The sequence below is a fragment of the Eleutherodactylus coqui genome, chromosome 3, assembly GCF_035609145.1.
Source record: "Eleutherodactylus coqui strain aEleCoq1 chromosome 3, aEleCoq1.hap1, whole genome shotgun sequence".
Lineage (NCBI taxonomy): Eukaryota > Metazoa > Chordata > Amphibia > Anura > Eleutherodactylidae > Eleutherodactylus > Eleutherodactylus coqui.
In genome coordinates this window covers 197021189-197036693 of record NC_089839.1, presented here as the reverse complement: position 1 = coordinate 197036693, position 15505 = coordinate 197021189, and the positions used below count along the sequence as shown (strand labels likewise).

At 43.1% G+C, this 15505-nt stretch overlaps 1 protein-coding gene across 1 annotated transcript; it reads right to left on the bottom strand.

Annotated features, from left to right (window-relative positions):
- Positions 1 to 408: 408 nt before the first annotated feature.
- LOC136619914 (protein kinase C delta type-like) lies at positions 409 to 15215 on the bottom strand. Its single transcript, XM_066594638.1, has 6 exons — positions 15196 to 15215; positions 3015 to 3268; positions 2782 to 2844; positions 2080 to 2634; positions 1839 to 1882; positions 409 to 1432 (listed from the first exon to the last, which is right to left on the bottom strand). Exons 2-5 carry the CDS (start codon positions 3230 to 3232, stop codon positions 1858 to 1860), a joined length of 861 nt encoding a protein of 286 aa, XP_066450735.1. The 5' UTR covers positions 3233 to 3268; positions 15196 to 15215; the 3' UTR covers positions 409 to 1432; positions 1839 to 1857.
- Positions 15216 to 15505: the final 290 nt, after the last annotated feature.

Here is a 15505-nt window from a genome sequence, read left to right as displayed (position 1 = left end):
GATTGAGCAATCTCCTACGTCTATACTTTTGCGATATTGGATCCTTTGCAGCTAAGCTCTCAGATTTGATCTGATAAGTTAGTTGAGACCCTTTGGGTCTCTGACGGTAAGGCTGTCTGTCCATGGGCAGGTTTGAATTGCATTCCCCGCGGTGATAATCCAGCCACGGGGAACGCAGTGAAAGCTCTCTGCAGCGGGTTACCGCAACGCCCAAGGACAGGCAGACTAATAAGTTCTCAATATTGTCTCTGGAATTTCTGTGAAGGAAGGTTAAAGGCAGGGGCGTAACTACATGGGCCCCCACTCATCACTATGGTTCTTGCAAATACAATCCCCAGTGGCATTGGAAGAACATTATGTAAGACATTCAATGGAAATAAAGACACAGACACAAAGATTTATGGAGAAAGAACATTTTATTTCTAGTTATAGGAGATAATAAATTTTATTATGGGGAATTTGGAGGCTGAGTTGATCCAGAGGAAGGCGAAAACCCTTTAAGGAAAAAGCCAATTATCCTTGTATAAAGGGAAAAAATTCCTTCCTGACCCCAAATATGGCGATCGGAACAAATCCCAGGATCGAAGCCGACATCTGATCTATCTGACTTTTTAAAATGTGTTATTGTTTTCATAAATCTATTACCATCTGTTCGTGTGAAATATAAAGTGTATTGAACTAAACCTATTTATAGACTGTGTTGATCCAGAGGAAGGCGAAAACCCCCTTTAGGAAAGAGCCAATCATCCTGTTTCAAGGGGGGAAAATTCCTTCCTGATCCCAAATATGGCAACCAGAATAAATCTCAGAATCAAACGCCAGCAGCTCACCTCCCTAGTGTATGTGATGTCAGCTAAAGTTTGTGTTTCATTTTTATGTTTGTATTATATTATTTATGTGGCTGTTTCCTTATAAATAAAACCTAACCCTATTTAAGGCTGTGAGTTGATCCAGAGGAAGGCAAAAACCACCTTGAGGTATGAGCCAATTGTCCTCAAGTTGGAAAAATTCCTTCCTGATCCCAAATATGGCGATCAGAGCAAGTCCCAAGATCAAAGCCGACAACTACACCTATCTGTGTGTGCGTACTCGTGTCTATGTATGTGTTTGTATTTATACTTGTGTTTAATCTGGTGTGGTGTAGGCTACTTACCCGGCCTGTGCCGAGGTCTTACTAGTAACCAGGAGTTCAGGGATAATAGTCACTCGGGCTATTTTTCCTGAACTCGCCAGCTACAAATCAAGCACAGGCCGCTCCTGGTGGTGTAGAAGGTCTTCAGGAGAGGATGATGTTCAAGTCAGCCGGAGGAGGTCAAGGTAGCTGATGTTAGCATGCAGGATACAGATGGTGGAGAGAGGATGTTGTTGGTAAGCGGAGCTCTTCTACAGCAGCAGAGTCGCAGGTTCAGGAGACAGTTGACGCGGGCTTAGTCTATAAGAAATAAGAGAGAAAATTGTTAGTTTTACCAGTTGTGGATACAAACAAGTGAACTACTGTAATATGACGATTTGTATCAGGAGCTGATTTATATTTGATATACAAAAAAAGTTATTTTCTGCAACTGTGACTCTACTATGAGTTATTAGCAGTTTTGTGATTGTGGAAGCCATAATGGAGGCCATATTGCTTGCCAACCAGATATATCAAAATCTCAGAAGGGAATGACTCAAAGGGGGAAAATTACAGGGCATTTTATGCCAGATTCTGGCATAAAAGGTCAAATCATTTGGCAGAAGCCCGGCTGTTCTGTTGCAGTGTATTAATGGTAGGTGTCCTTTGTGTATAGGAATGTATTGTTGTACAGATAGGTATGTGTAGGTGTACAGATATAACTTACCAGATGGTTGTGGCTTCCTTCACAATCGGATTCTTCTCATCATCCTAGGAAGAAGCAGAAACATAATTATTGGAAAAGAAATAAAAATGTAGCTGAGGAGGGAAAAGACTGCGGACCAGGCATGGTGACACGAAGCAGGGTTATTATATGACCACCTGTGCTGTCTGACACAAGAGGAACAATATTGATGAACACAGAGGTCAAAATGAAGAACATTATCCCTAGAGGAGGAAGATCTTACCGGGTCCAACTTGGTGAAGTGTACGATAATCCGTCTATCGGGTGAAGGGGTGTCTTATCCTCCAGCCACAGCATGTCCCGATTCTCCAAAACTTCCCTGAATGGTTTGAATGGTGGCCGTGCTCTTTTAAGTTCCAGCACCTCCCAATCTATGGTGTCGAAGAACTGGTGACCTCGGATGTTCCTGTAGACACCCAGCCTCTCCTCAGGCTTCTTACGTAGCAGTCTCTCCAGAAGATGCTTCACATCAGCATCAAGCCAAGGTGGGAATTTTGGCTCCTTTCTGGTGATGGCTTTGATGACTTTTCTCCTGATGGAGCCGTAATAGAAAGGGGACTGTCCTGCCGCCATCCAGGATACGACAATTCCCAGGCTCCACCAGTCGACTGCTGTGTCGTAGTCTTCTTCAAGAAGCACTTCTGGGGCCATGAATTGAAGTGTGCCCGTCACTCCACTGATCTTGTTAGACGAGGTGACACCGTCTTGGGCCAGCCCCAGGTCAATCAGGCGGATGTGTCCAGATCTGTCCAGCATGATGTTGTCTGGCTTTATGTCACTGCAATGAAAAAAAGAGACATGTTAATCTGTTCATTGATACAGAGGTCTTAGGTATGTACCACAGAAAAAAGGCCTAATTGAGGATTCTGGGAAAGTCTGGAACCCATTGCAAGGAAAAAGAGAAATGTGGAAAAGTTTTGCTTACCGATGGACGATGCTGCGTTGATGCAGGAACTGGAGACCGCATGCTATCTCCGCTGTGTAGAATCTGAGAGAAGAGTGTAGTATCAATGACATGAAATCAGTCCGCTGACATCATGTCACCATCAAAGTGTCTGTCACCACCAGAAGAGAAGAGGCAGCCTGTATGCCCTCCACTCTTCTATATTTGTCATGTCACCCTCAGTCCCCCCAACCCCTGGTTAGTCATTTACTCACCTCACATGGTTGATGTCCAAGCTGCCGCACATTTTGATCAGCGCTCCTAGGCTTCCTCCAAGCAGATACTCTGTGATAAAGTAGACTCGGTCTGCAGACTGCTGTGCGGCATACAGGTGACAGATGAAAGGGCAGTCTTGGGCCTTCAGTAGTATCCGCTGCTCTCTCATTAAGATGTGTGGTTCGCTCCTTGTTTTGTTGACAACCTTGATGGCCATGAAAGTGTTTCTTTCGGGGAATGATGCCAGGACCACCTCAAGAAAACAAATAGGAAATAATCACTGACAGCGACCAGAGGGGAAAATCATATACATTTATTGCATGAGGGATTTATCAATAGGCCGCTTTCAAATTGTGCAAGATTTGTGTGTTTTTAAAGAAAAAATGGGTAAATCGCACATTAGCGAGCATGATATTGGGCCACGTTTCACATTCCGATATCGCGCTTGGTTATGTGTAGGTAGCCTAAGGCTAGTTCCACACATAGCAGCATCTACATGAAAAGAGATGAAAATCATGCTGAAACAACATAAGTTGACATGAAGCAGAGTTACAATCCGCACCATAAGTCAATTTACACAATAGAGTTTTTTCCGTGAGCATAAGGCCTCCTGCAGCGGGCCGACTTACATTGCGAAATCCAGAGCGGGATTCCACCTACGGATTTCACAGCAAATCCAGCCCATAGCATGTTATGGCAAAACGCGATTTCCTGCCCATTAGAGGAAATTAATTGCGATTTTCGCAGGAAAGAAATCACAGCTTTCTGCGATTTGCTGCAGGCTACGCACGGCCGGCTTCCATTGAAGTTAATGAAAAAAGTCATCCATCATGCAAGCCATTCCGCAATCATCATTGCGGAATGGCCACAGGAGCCGTGTCATCGCCATAGCGACAGTGTGGCATCCTCTCAACTGCGCATGCTCCGGGCGGTACATTCGCAGCAGAGAAGGCCGCGTCATTGCCCTAGCGATGGCGCAGTGTTCCATGTACTGCGGATGTGCCACCGGGGACATTGGCAGCGAAAGAGAAGATGCCAGATCGGTAACCTAGGGTCACCATATGAGCTGCGGATATATGGGTCATTGCTAAATGACGGCATGTGAAATACAAACAAGTCCTGCAAGGCTTTATTATCATAGCTGCTATAGTACAAGACCCCTACAGGGATATAAAAAGTGTAAAAAAGAAAATATAAAAATAATGTGAAAAACTAACAAATCATGTAAAACAAAAAAACCCCTCTTTTTTGTGTTCTTTACCTTATTTGTATAAATTTAAAAAAACGTAAAACCCCACATATTTGGTATCATCATATCTGTAACAACCCGTACAATTAATTTGAACACATTATTTATCCTGCACAGCAAAAAACAATAAAAAAAACTACAAAACAGAGGCATAATGCTTATTTTCAACATTTTGCCTCCCAAAAATCACAATAAAAGTGATCAAAAAAGCCGTATGCACCCCAAAATGGTACCAATAAAGACTACAGCTTGTCACACAAAAAACCCTCACAGAGCTCCGTCCACAGAAAAATAAAAAAGTTATAGGACTTTCAATGCAGCGATGTGGGAAACAAATTTCCAAAAAAGAGTTTTTACTGTGGAAAAGTAGAAAAACCCAAAACAATCATAAGAATTTTGGTATAATTGTAATCGTACCGACCTGCAGAGAAAATGTATCATGTTATTTATGCTGCATGATTAGCGCTGTAAAAAACACATAAAACGAGCAATGACAGAATTGATGGGTTTTCTCTCCCTGCTATCAAAAAACATTTCTAAAGTTGTACAATATAGTATATTTACCCAAAAATGGCACCAATGAAAACTACAGTTCGCTTTGCAAAAAACAACCCCTCAAGCGGCCATGTCGACAGAACAATAAAAAGTTATGGCTTTTGAAAAGTGGAGATAAAAGTCCCCCCAAATCATTGCGTTCTTATGCCCAAAATTGGCCGTATCCTTAAGGGGTTAAAGCAGCGATTATGGGTGACCGTCGTTCACACATCAGAGTCTTTCATCAGTATTTTGTGAGGCAAAAATGGAAAGTCCAAAGGAAGTAGAATGGGAAGATTTACATTTTGGCTTAAAAATACTAATGTAAAATCCCCCCGTGTGAAGGAGCCCTCGCTGCGCCCCAACCCGAAAATACAAAGTTCTGGAACTTACCTTGCTGAAGCTTCCTCTGCCCAAGATCTGTAGGGCGGTGAAGCGACTGATATCAAAGCTGTGGTGTGGTGGTACGAGGTCCTGGCTGGTGCCCGGTCTTGGCCCCTCATCCTCAGGCTCATCCTCTCCACTCCTCCTCTTCTTTATTTCCGTGAGTCCACTCACGCTGTCATCTTCTCTCTTTCTCTTTTCTCCAACTCCTCCGTGTCCATTGGACGCCATTATTCACAGTCTTGTACTCTTCAATCCAACCACTGCCGTCGTCAGTTGAAAGGAAATGGCAGTTGGCCGAGTGAAGGTCAAAGGTCAGGGAAGCTGCCAGTACTTTGCTTGCCAGTACCCTGCTCTGCCATATACACAGTGATGTGGGCACCATGAGTGATGGTCTAGTGCCCAATGAAACAGGGAAATTCATAGCTGGTTCTTCTAGTGCCACATTATTAATAGATGGGGTAGGGATGGCACTTCATTTCAGGGTTGGCAGCGGTGCCCATAGTTCATCAGAACTTCTGGAGTTTTAGAAAACTTGTAGTTGTGTGGAAATTTAAATGAACAGGGTGGAGAAATAACCCATAAATTGTACTACTGAGAGGGATAATAATGCCTGTGAGGGTCATTTTCTGCTCTATTCAATAAGTGTTCATCATCCAGATACATGATGTGTATTTCCATAGGTTACAATGGGCAGCGCCCTCGCCAGCGCAGATCTGGGTGTAGCGAGTGGAGATGCTTCTATGGAGGTCACAGAGGGATTCATCCACAATGGGGGTTTATAGTGAGGTATGAAATGTTAGAAAGGGGTCATATAGAAATGTTAGGAGGGTCTTATAAACAAGCAGTGGTGGTGAGAATTACTGTTGGGGGCTGTAAATTGGCACAGTAATGTGCATACGGCATTATAAGACTTTATTTAGATTGAGCCAATAAAGACTACTATATTAGACAAGTTTGTGAGTCCAATCTGAAGTCTGGGAGAAGGAGAGGTTGTGTACAAGATATCGCCAGGTTTTGGGCCTCGAAAGAAGAGCGTGTAGCGTAATACGCTCACTTCTGCACAGTGAATGAGTGTATTTAACACTTGCGCCTGTTCAGAAATGGAGCGTATTTGCGCAGGCACCACTCGTTCGCACAAGCCGGAGGAATCACCGCACCTGATATAAAAGGATACATTGCCTAACATGGTGGCTGTGATTGCAGGTATGCGCTGCACTAAGTGCATTTCCGTGCGGGCAGATATGCGTGCTTCCACACCTCCCATAGACCTCTGTGGGGCTTTTTGGTTCGCAAACATGCACAAGATAAGGCAGGTCCTATTATTTTGCACCCACAGAAAAACAGGAGCAAAAAAAGAAAAGAAAGGGGGTAAAAAGCCCATTGAAATCAATGGGTTCCATTCTCCACGTATCACACTCATCTGTTTAAGCCCTTATATAAGGAGACCATACATCTTCATTTAGGTCAGACAGTCCCGCTTTGTGACCTTTTGTCCAGCTTTCCCAGGGTCGGGACATGGGGTCACCATTTCAAGACGTGGGATCCCCATTAAAGTGATTAGCAGCCAGGGTGCTGCAGCTACACAGCTGGTAATCACTGACTGGCACCGCTGCCAGATATAAACACTGATGGCAGTGTGTGCATCTGGGATCCTCTTCCGCTACTCCCCTAACTTCCAGGGAGTGCTAACACTGGAAGCCTTGGGAGCAGATAAGGGGGAGTGCCGCATAGTGAAAAATCAGCTGCAAGTACGAGGCTAATTTCTAGATTTTGACTGCCTTTTGCATGAAGAAATGCTGCAGAATTTGCTCCCCATCTTTTTTTAAATGGCTTTGTACTTTTTACAACAAAGGAGGTAAAAAAAAAAAGAAAAAAAATCATACGTTGTGATAAGCCACGCCCCTGATCACACCCCTTTGACCCTGAGAAAATCTGGTCACCCTACATGCCTACTGTGAAGCTTCTTAAGCCCCAATGCAAACTCTGTGACAAGGCTCCCAGCTATGTCATTTATGACAGTGGTCTCATGTGGCATAAAGGGATCATTTGGTTCCCCTCATGTTTCCAAGTCCAAGTGCAAACTCTGTACCCCCTGTAGCTTGGATATGAAGATTCACATTTGCAATATCCAAGGGGTTGGACAAAAATATGGAAACACTGTACACAGTGCATACCTTAAATTACATGGAATTATAAAATGATGGTTCCATTCTTAGATCTGATGTTGAAAGGTAATAATGAAACAGGGAGAATTGAAATGGAATTATATATAAAACCAACGTCTGGTAACACGATTCCACATGCCACTAGTGGGCATCCTAATAACACAGTAAGGGCTTATTCAGACTACGGTATATCGGCCAGGTTTTCATGCCCGGCCGATATATGGTGTCCCTCTCTGCAGGGGAAGGAGGCTAGAAGAGCCGGGAGCAGTGCACTGAGCTCACGCCCCTTCTCTGCTTCTTGACGCTATTTGCAATGGGAGGGGGCAGGACGCAGGCAGAGCTGAGACCTGGAACTTAGCTCCGCCCCCACCCCTGAAGTCGCCCTTAAAGTGATACCCACAAGGGAATTTATAAGGGCAAAAAGAGCTTGTAGTGACCCAGTAAGTTATGACGCAGAAAAAAAAAAAGAAATATACCGTAGGTTGCAAGACCAAGGATACAAATAATCTATCTTTAACAGAACTGGTAAAAAAGTAGATATGATGGAAAGGGAAAAACTACTGGAGAATAAGAAAGGAATTCTGTCTTGGAAAAAGAGAAAGGGCTCAGTGTTCCCAACAGCCTACATACAACCGTGATTTTATAACATCAAAAAAGCTTTTTTTATATAGGTTCTTGCTAATCTTAAAACAAGATGAGATTATAAATGATAATCAATGTTTGTGGCGAAGAGAAATCAAAATGTAGGTAACATTCTATCACCCAGTTTATATGTATCAAATATAGAAAACATCTCACTGGTTGACATTTAAGGGTTTGTTTAGATGTGGGAACTCTTGTTGCAGTGTGTGGCATTTGGGTTTGAGAAAGGAGAGATTTACCAATAGTGAAGGGATAAAGAGTCTAAAATTAATAGCTTCATAAACTGTAGTTGTGAAAATATAGTATTTGTCATTACATGTACTACGTGTGGGATATACTATGTGGGATGCATTACGAGAAAGATCAGGACACGCATTGCAAAACATGGGAGACAGATGAAAAAATCCAACCCGAGTGGCTCAGGAGCGGCCGGACATTTCTTGGAGGTACACTCAGGTAACATGGAGAGTTTGGCATTTTTTTTGGCATTGAAAAGGTTAATAGTCCCAGAAAGTGCAGAATAAGTAAAGAGATGGTCCCTAATAGAGAAGCCTATTGGATTCTAACACTGAGCACCAGATTCCCAGCAGGAATGAATACAAAGACAGATTTCATATATATTTTTTAAATTCGTCCAATTTTTACATGAAATTAAATATTCTTTGAAAGACCCATGAAATTCATTGCAGCTAGAGCTGGTCATGTGATGAAATAGACTGGAATGAATTGAATATGATAAAAAGAACGAATAAATGATAAATAAAATATATAGAGATAAACAATATGGAAAAACAAAATCCGGTATTTAAATTTAATAATAATAATAATTAAATAATTCAAAAACCAAGCTTTTCTATGACAACATAGTAGGAGACTTGAGACCGGGTAAAAAATGTCACCTCCTAAATAGGGAAAAGGATCTGAGAATAACTGTTCCAATAGAAAGATGCTTGTTCTCTTTCAGACAAGCAAAACAAGCTACTAATTGTGCTAAAATATTAGAAACTCACTTAATAGTTTTAACAAGATGGTATTTTACACCCTTACGAGTAAGAAATAGACGCTTCATTCCAGACGCCCTATGTTGGAGAGGCTGTGGACAAGAGGGATACCTTTTGCATATATTCTGGTCATGCCCGCTAATTTCATCTTCATCTTTCATTCTCCACGATAAATACATTTTCAGAAACTAGTATCCCAAAGCTCCCGGGTACAGCCCTCCTTCCTCTAGATTTATAAATAAATAAACCTATGGCTGCACAGCCAATAAACAGCAAGCTGCAATGTCCTGTGTTCTCTGACACCTTTCTATCAGACCCAATATTTTTCAGCAATTTTACCTACAGTAGCTGCTCTGTAGATCAGACTATATAGGCAAGCCTTCACTCGCAACCTGCATCAGGAGGCCTTTGCCATTCATGATCCTGTTGGAGATTCATTAGCTGTCCTTCTTTAGACCATTTTTGATAGGTACTAGGCATTACATACTGGGAACACCCCACTGGGCCTGCCATTTTGGACATTCTGTGACATTCTGTGACATTCTATTCATGAATGAATAGCTAAGAGCTATCTGCCATTGGCTGAGCGCTCCGCCAATATCTAAGCAGTAGCTGCTATTGGCTGAAGCCCTCAGCCAATCTGCACAGCCCTTTCAGGAGGCGGGGATTTTTAAATCCCCGTCTGCTGAAAGAGTTCAGTAGCAGTGCCGGGGAGCCAGCCGGAGGACGCGGCTGACAGCAGGAGAGGTGAGTAACTTTCTTATTATTTTTTTAACCACTTTTTTATGATTATCGGGGAAGGGCTTATATTTCAAGCCCTTCTCCGATAATCATTCTGCAGGGCTTGTCAGAAACCACTGCTTTCAATGGGATCGGCAGCAGTGCCGATCTCATTGAAAGCATTGGGATAGCATGCCGCGGACTTCTGCCGCAGCTGTCACAGCTGTCACAGCTGTGGCAGAAGTCTGCAACATTCTCCATATCTTTTCAATGGGGCTAGCGCTGCTGCCACTGGCCCCATTAAAAAGACTGTCTCTCGCACTGCTCTGTGAGAGTTTTCACTTACTCTCGTAGCACAGTGGAGAAAAAAACGCCGGTGGGTGGGAACCCTTAGAATTGAGGAAAAAAATTCCATCTTGGTTTCATCAGACCAGGGAATCTTGTTTCTCACAGTCCAAGAGTCCTTCAGATGCTTTTTGGTAAACTCCAGGTGGCTTTCATTTGTCTTTTAATGAGGAGAGATTTCTTTCTTTCTACTCTGCCATAAAGCCCAGATTGGTGGAGTGCTGCAGTGATGGCTGACCTTCTGGAAGTTTTCCCCATTTGCACATCGGATCTTTGGAGCTTAGCCAAAGTGAGCATAGGATTCTTGATCACCTCTTACCAGGACCCTTCTCCCCCGATTACTTAGTTTGGTGAATTGGCAGCTCTAAGAAGAGTCCTGGTTGTTCCAAACGTTTTCCATTTAAGAATTATGGCAGCCGCTGTGCTATTGGGAACGTTCAGTGCAGATTTTTTTTTAGTGGCCTTCTCCAGACCTGTGTCCACACAATCCTGTCTCTGAGTTCTACAAGCAGTTATTTTCTACTCATGGCTTATACGATGCATATCAGAGCCTCGTATTGGCTCTGATATGCATCATGAGCTGTGAGACCTTATATAGACAGGGGGTGTCTTTTACTTTGCGCAAGGCAACAACATAACAAAATGTAATAATGGTGAAAGGGTCTGAATGCTTTCCAAATGCATTTCTCAGCTGTTCACAGTGGCCATTGTCAGGTGATCATCAATGTTATTCACTGTCAGTGGTTTTAGTGTTATAGCTGATCAATGTATGCTGGACTTCTCTTTCATAAGTAGGTACATTTTAGGTCTTTGAGGAAGGTGGGTGACAAACATTATTGTAGGTATTATGGAAGCCATATTAGTTGTCACTCGTATCTTCTAATCTTACAAAAGTAGGTGTCAAATTTGTTTTTAAAGTTCTATTCAGCCATTTCATAATGACACAAAAGATCAACTAAAACTTATTCTGAAGCACAAAGGTTCTTTGAGGTCTATATGGTAAGCCAACATTGGCAAACATACCCCGGTTTTAACTCTGATTGTCGTCTCACAGCCGAGTATGGGACAGAGATGGTGCAGGCCTTCATCAGTGCCTCCAGTACCTCATCACGGAGCATGCTGACTCTCACAGCAATCATGGAGAAATAGGTTATCTTGTCAGATCTCCTTTTAGCATAGAAGCCATCAGGAAGGAGGAAATCAACATCAAATATACTGTATTTATGAAAATATCACACATTAGATTATCATATACTCCCCCTGTTGTACAGTGTGCCACATTCATCAATAATGCAAGATCTGAAACAGAACATACACCACGTGGGCTGGTGTCACATCGTCTGCGCCGGAAATTCCCCTTATCAGTCTTAACGTCACTTACAATCTTGTTAACGCTGGCAGATGTGTTCAACTCTGTGCTAAAATATGCCCTCCTATAGTAGAACCAAGTCAGCCTATAAACATATAGTTCTTCCTTTGTCAATCAGAAAGCTGAGCTACTGGTAGCTCAGCAATGATGCGTTTGGTAACCCTGGCCCTTCTGAGTCAAGAGGACCTAACGTGGTCGAGCGCGTCATCGGGACTCAAGAATGCTGAGGAAAAAAGATCAGGTAACGCGCCCATTACCTGAGTGAACACATGATTCTGGAGGAGGCTGAATGAGCAGCTTCGTGGGCTAGGCAATGAGTAGTGGGAGGCACCCACAGAAAATCCATAATGGTGCTACATAGACTGAGGCTCATCAACACAAAGGGACTGGAGTGGACTTCAATGCAGTCAAGAAATGTCAAAAGAGGTACACAGACATTATCCTGGCTGGTGTAGTTAAAGGCTCATTGGCCCTGTGGCAGATTTTCAGCTTGGAGACAGCGGGGAGCATTTACATAAGTCTTTATAACATGGTGGGCTTAGATACAGTGTATCAACACTAGCACACATCTAAATAATGTGGTCACAAAATAATAGATACCAGTTCTATACAGTCATAGTGAGTACCGTGCAGTTACCTCCAGTGACTCATATTCCTCTGACTAGTGGTGTTCACTTTTGCCTTTCTTCTCTATTTGGGCCCAAGACTGCCATGGCAATTTTTTTCTAGCTGTAATTCATTTCTACACCCTCTAACCATCCTGCTGCTCCTCCTGCTCCTCTCAATGACATCTACATAGCAATAGTACCTCCCTTTCACCCCAACAAAGCTAATAGTACCCCCATAAGGTATTGGTGACACCATTGTATACTAGTAGGTAATATCGCCACCTTTGTGCCCCCCATAATGTAACAGTGCAACCATAAAGCAATAATGCCTCCTTGTGTCCTTATAATGTAATAGTTCCCCTACAAAGTAAAAGTGTTCCTTTGTGCCCCCATAATGTAATAGTGCTCCCTTTTTTGACCCATAAGGTAATAGTGATCCCTTTATGCCCCATGTAGTGGCCCAGAGTTGGGGTAGGTGTATGTCTGTCTTGCATAAACTGTTTTGTGTACATGTGTCTTATGCACGTGCTAATAAACTGTCTTATGTCTTGTCGCCGCATTCCCCCCCTTAATCTGTGAGTTGTAGTTAGTCTTGCAAGGAGGGAGGAGTTAGAGGAAAGCAGGGGGGGGGGGGAGGGAGAGAAGAGAGTCGAGATGCAGTCTGTGGAGGTTGGTGGAGTCCTGGGCCGTCTGTGTGTTCTAGAAATAGGGTCATGGGGAAGTAACCAGACTCTCGCTGGACTTTCTACTGACTCGAAAGTGGAGGAGCCTACACTGCCATGGAGACCTCAAGGAGTAGAGTACTAAAAAGGAAAGAGAACTTGTGGACATTTTGTTTCTTTTTGGTTGGCACTGCTACAAAACGTTTAGGTAGAAAAGGGATTTTTTTTTCTTCTTAAACTAATAAGAAATAAATAATCCTAGTATAGAAATATATATTTCACTTGTTCTTTGCTGGGACTCTAGAAATTTAATTTCATGTAAAGATAAAATTTTGCACCCTTTTCTGTCTTAGTGTTAGAGCCAGTGTGGAATAATGTTTTGGGCTTTGGGGAGAAGAACAATGTATGGGCCCCATAGCGAATGCTGAAGTATCCCGGTTCAGCACAAAAAAAGAAAAAAAAGACTGGCCAGTCCCCATTTCAATACGTGCTGTCATAGATAACGTCTGACACTGGAAGTGGGATCCTGGGAAATCAAACCAGGAAGGGTTACCGGGTTAGCTGGAGGGGGAAGTTCATTGTTGTTCTGCCATGCTGACATCATGTCTAGGTTAGAGTTGTTTCTAGTCTTCAGCTTAGTCTTCATAGGAGTTAGTAGACACTCATTTTACTAGGTAGCTAGAAGTCTAAGGTAATGGGGTAGTACACTTGTGAATCCCTGCTCCGGACCTGCATTCGCTCTATTTTCAGAGGACATCGGGGTTGGCTTCTTTTAAGTAGGGGGGAGCTGTGGGGGCCCAGAGTTGGGGTGTTTTTAGTGTAGATGTATGTCTGTCTTGCGTAAACTGTTTTGTGTATATGCGTCTTATGCGTGTGCTAATAAGCTGTTGACCCTTTCCCCCCTTCCTTAATCTGTGAGTTGCAGTTAGTCTTGCAAGGAGGGAGGAGTTAGGAGGAGGCAGAGTAAGAGAAAAGGACAGAACAAAGTCGAGATGTAGTCGGTGGAGGAGGACGTGTCAGTGTGAAGCTGAAGCTGACGTATGCTTCTGCCTCCACAGAACCGTGGGCTTCTCTCAAACTCCTTGAGACATACAAAAATGGGACTAAATCTTTAAGCAATAGCATGTAGAAGTGTCAGCTGAGAAGTGTAGCTGAACATCAAGAAAAAGAAACAGCAGTGTTGAGGACCTCACTGCATCGGGAAAGTATCCCTGAGGATCGTCTAATCAGATAACTTGGATTAAAAACACCTAGGAACCAAGAAGATAAGTACAAAGGAAGCCTGCTAAAAGTGTTGTGTCTGAACTGTCATCTTGCTGTACTCTTGGAAAATCAAGGTTGGATTCCGTGTGTAAAGGAAACATTTACCTCTGGTTTTGAAGATTAACTTTGTGGACTCTGTTATTTGCTGACGAGTAACTTTCTATGGGAAAAGAGGTACTGGCATCACGTGACAACACTGTTAAAATTGATTACCATCGTTTATACATTTTTTGCCTGTTCTGTTTTTTGCACCTGCATGCGACCGAGCTAGGCCCTTGTCACCATTGCCAGGGGGAGAGCATAGAGCCACCTGTGATAACCATCTTGAGAACATACCCGTGTTCTCCTCCGCAACGGCATGCCTCAGGTTCAGACGCCGCACCCCATAAAAGGTAGTAGGACCCATTTTTAACCCATTGCTAAAAAAAATTTCCTGTTTTTAAGTGTGTGCTCTGAGATTATGGAATTACATACTTGTTATTTACTTCACATTTTGCTTTGTACCTGTTGCAGATAAAACTGTTGTTGATTATTCATCCATATTTCTGATACAAAGAACCACATGACTAATGGCATACCAATAATGCCAGCATACCACGCAGTTACTGTAGGACCCCTTATGATTGGGGTATGGGGATAAATGGCCTGGCCCCCTGTGCCACCCGATGACATACCGGCCCCCTTAAGTCACACTGCTGCTGGACAATGCATGCCTCCGGGCAGTGTTTAGCCTGAGTCTTTTCCCCGTCCATACTTAGAGCAAGACATGTAGGCAGTGTGGGGCTACGGACTTCTGGAGTTGAATGATGTCTGGCAGTAGTGATAAAGTTGTTCTGCTGCTGTGGCCAGTAGGGAGGGGGACACAGAAAGCATTTTATAAATTTGAGGGGCTCAGAGGGCACATTATTAATTTGTGAGTCCACAGAATGGGTGCTATTAATCTGTGGGGCACTATTACTTAGTGAGGCCCCTGGAAGGATTAATAGTGTGCAGAAACTAGTTGTGGCTGAATGAATGCTAATGGTGGTCTAGGCCCAGATAGAGAAGAAAAGGAACTACAGAGGAGACCAATTGAAGAAGACATCACTTGTGATCAATGGAGGTAACTGCACTGCAATCACTATCACTGTATAGATCTGGCATGCTAGAGCTGAGCCACTGTATCTAAACCCCCTGTATTATAAAAGGGGTCTTCTAAATATGCTGTCTCATATATATCACATGTACAGGGGTACCTGAGAGTATCTGCTTAGCACGTTTTCCTTTGGGATTTGAATATTGCTCATCAGGAGGTATCCGTTGTCAAGGTTCTTAAAAGCCATCTTGGGCCCAATGTCTCCAACGGATATTCCTGAAAAGAGGTTACATGATGAATTCTGATTTATTATAAACAGAAACGTAATATCACAGCATTTATATCAATTGTCCAAGTGTAAAGCAGAAAGTATTAGCTGGTGTATATGTGTACAACTAAGGGCACTCTCATCACACTACGGCCGTACCCCTCTGGAGGAGGATTGCACCGTATCCCACTGTAGAAGTTTG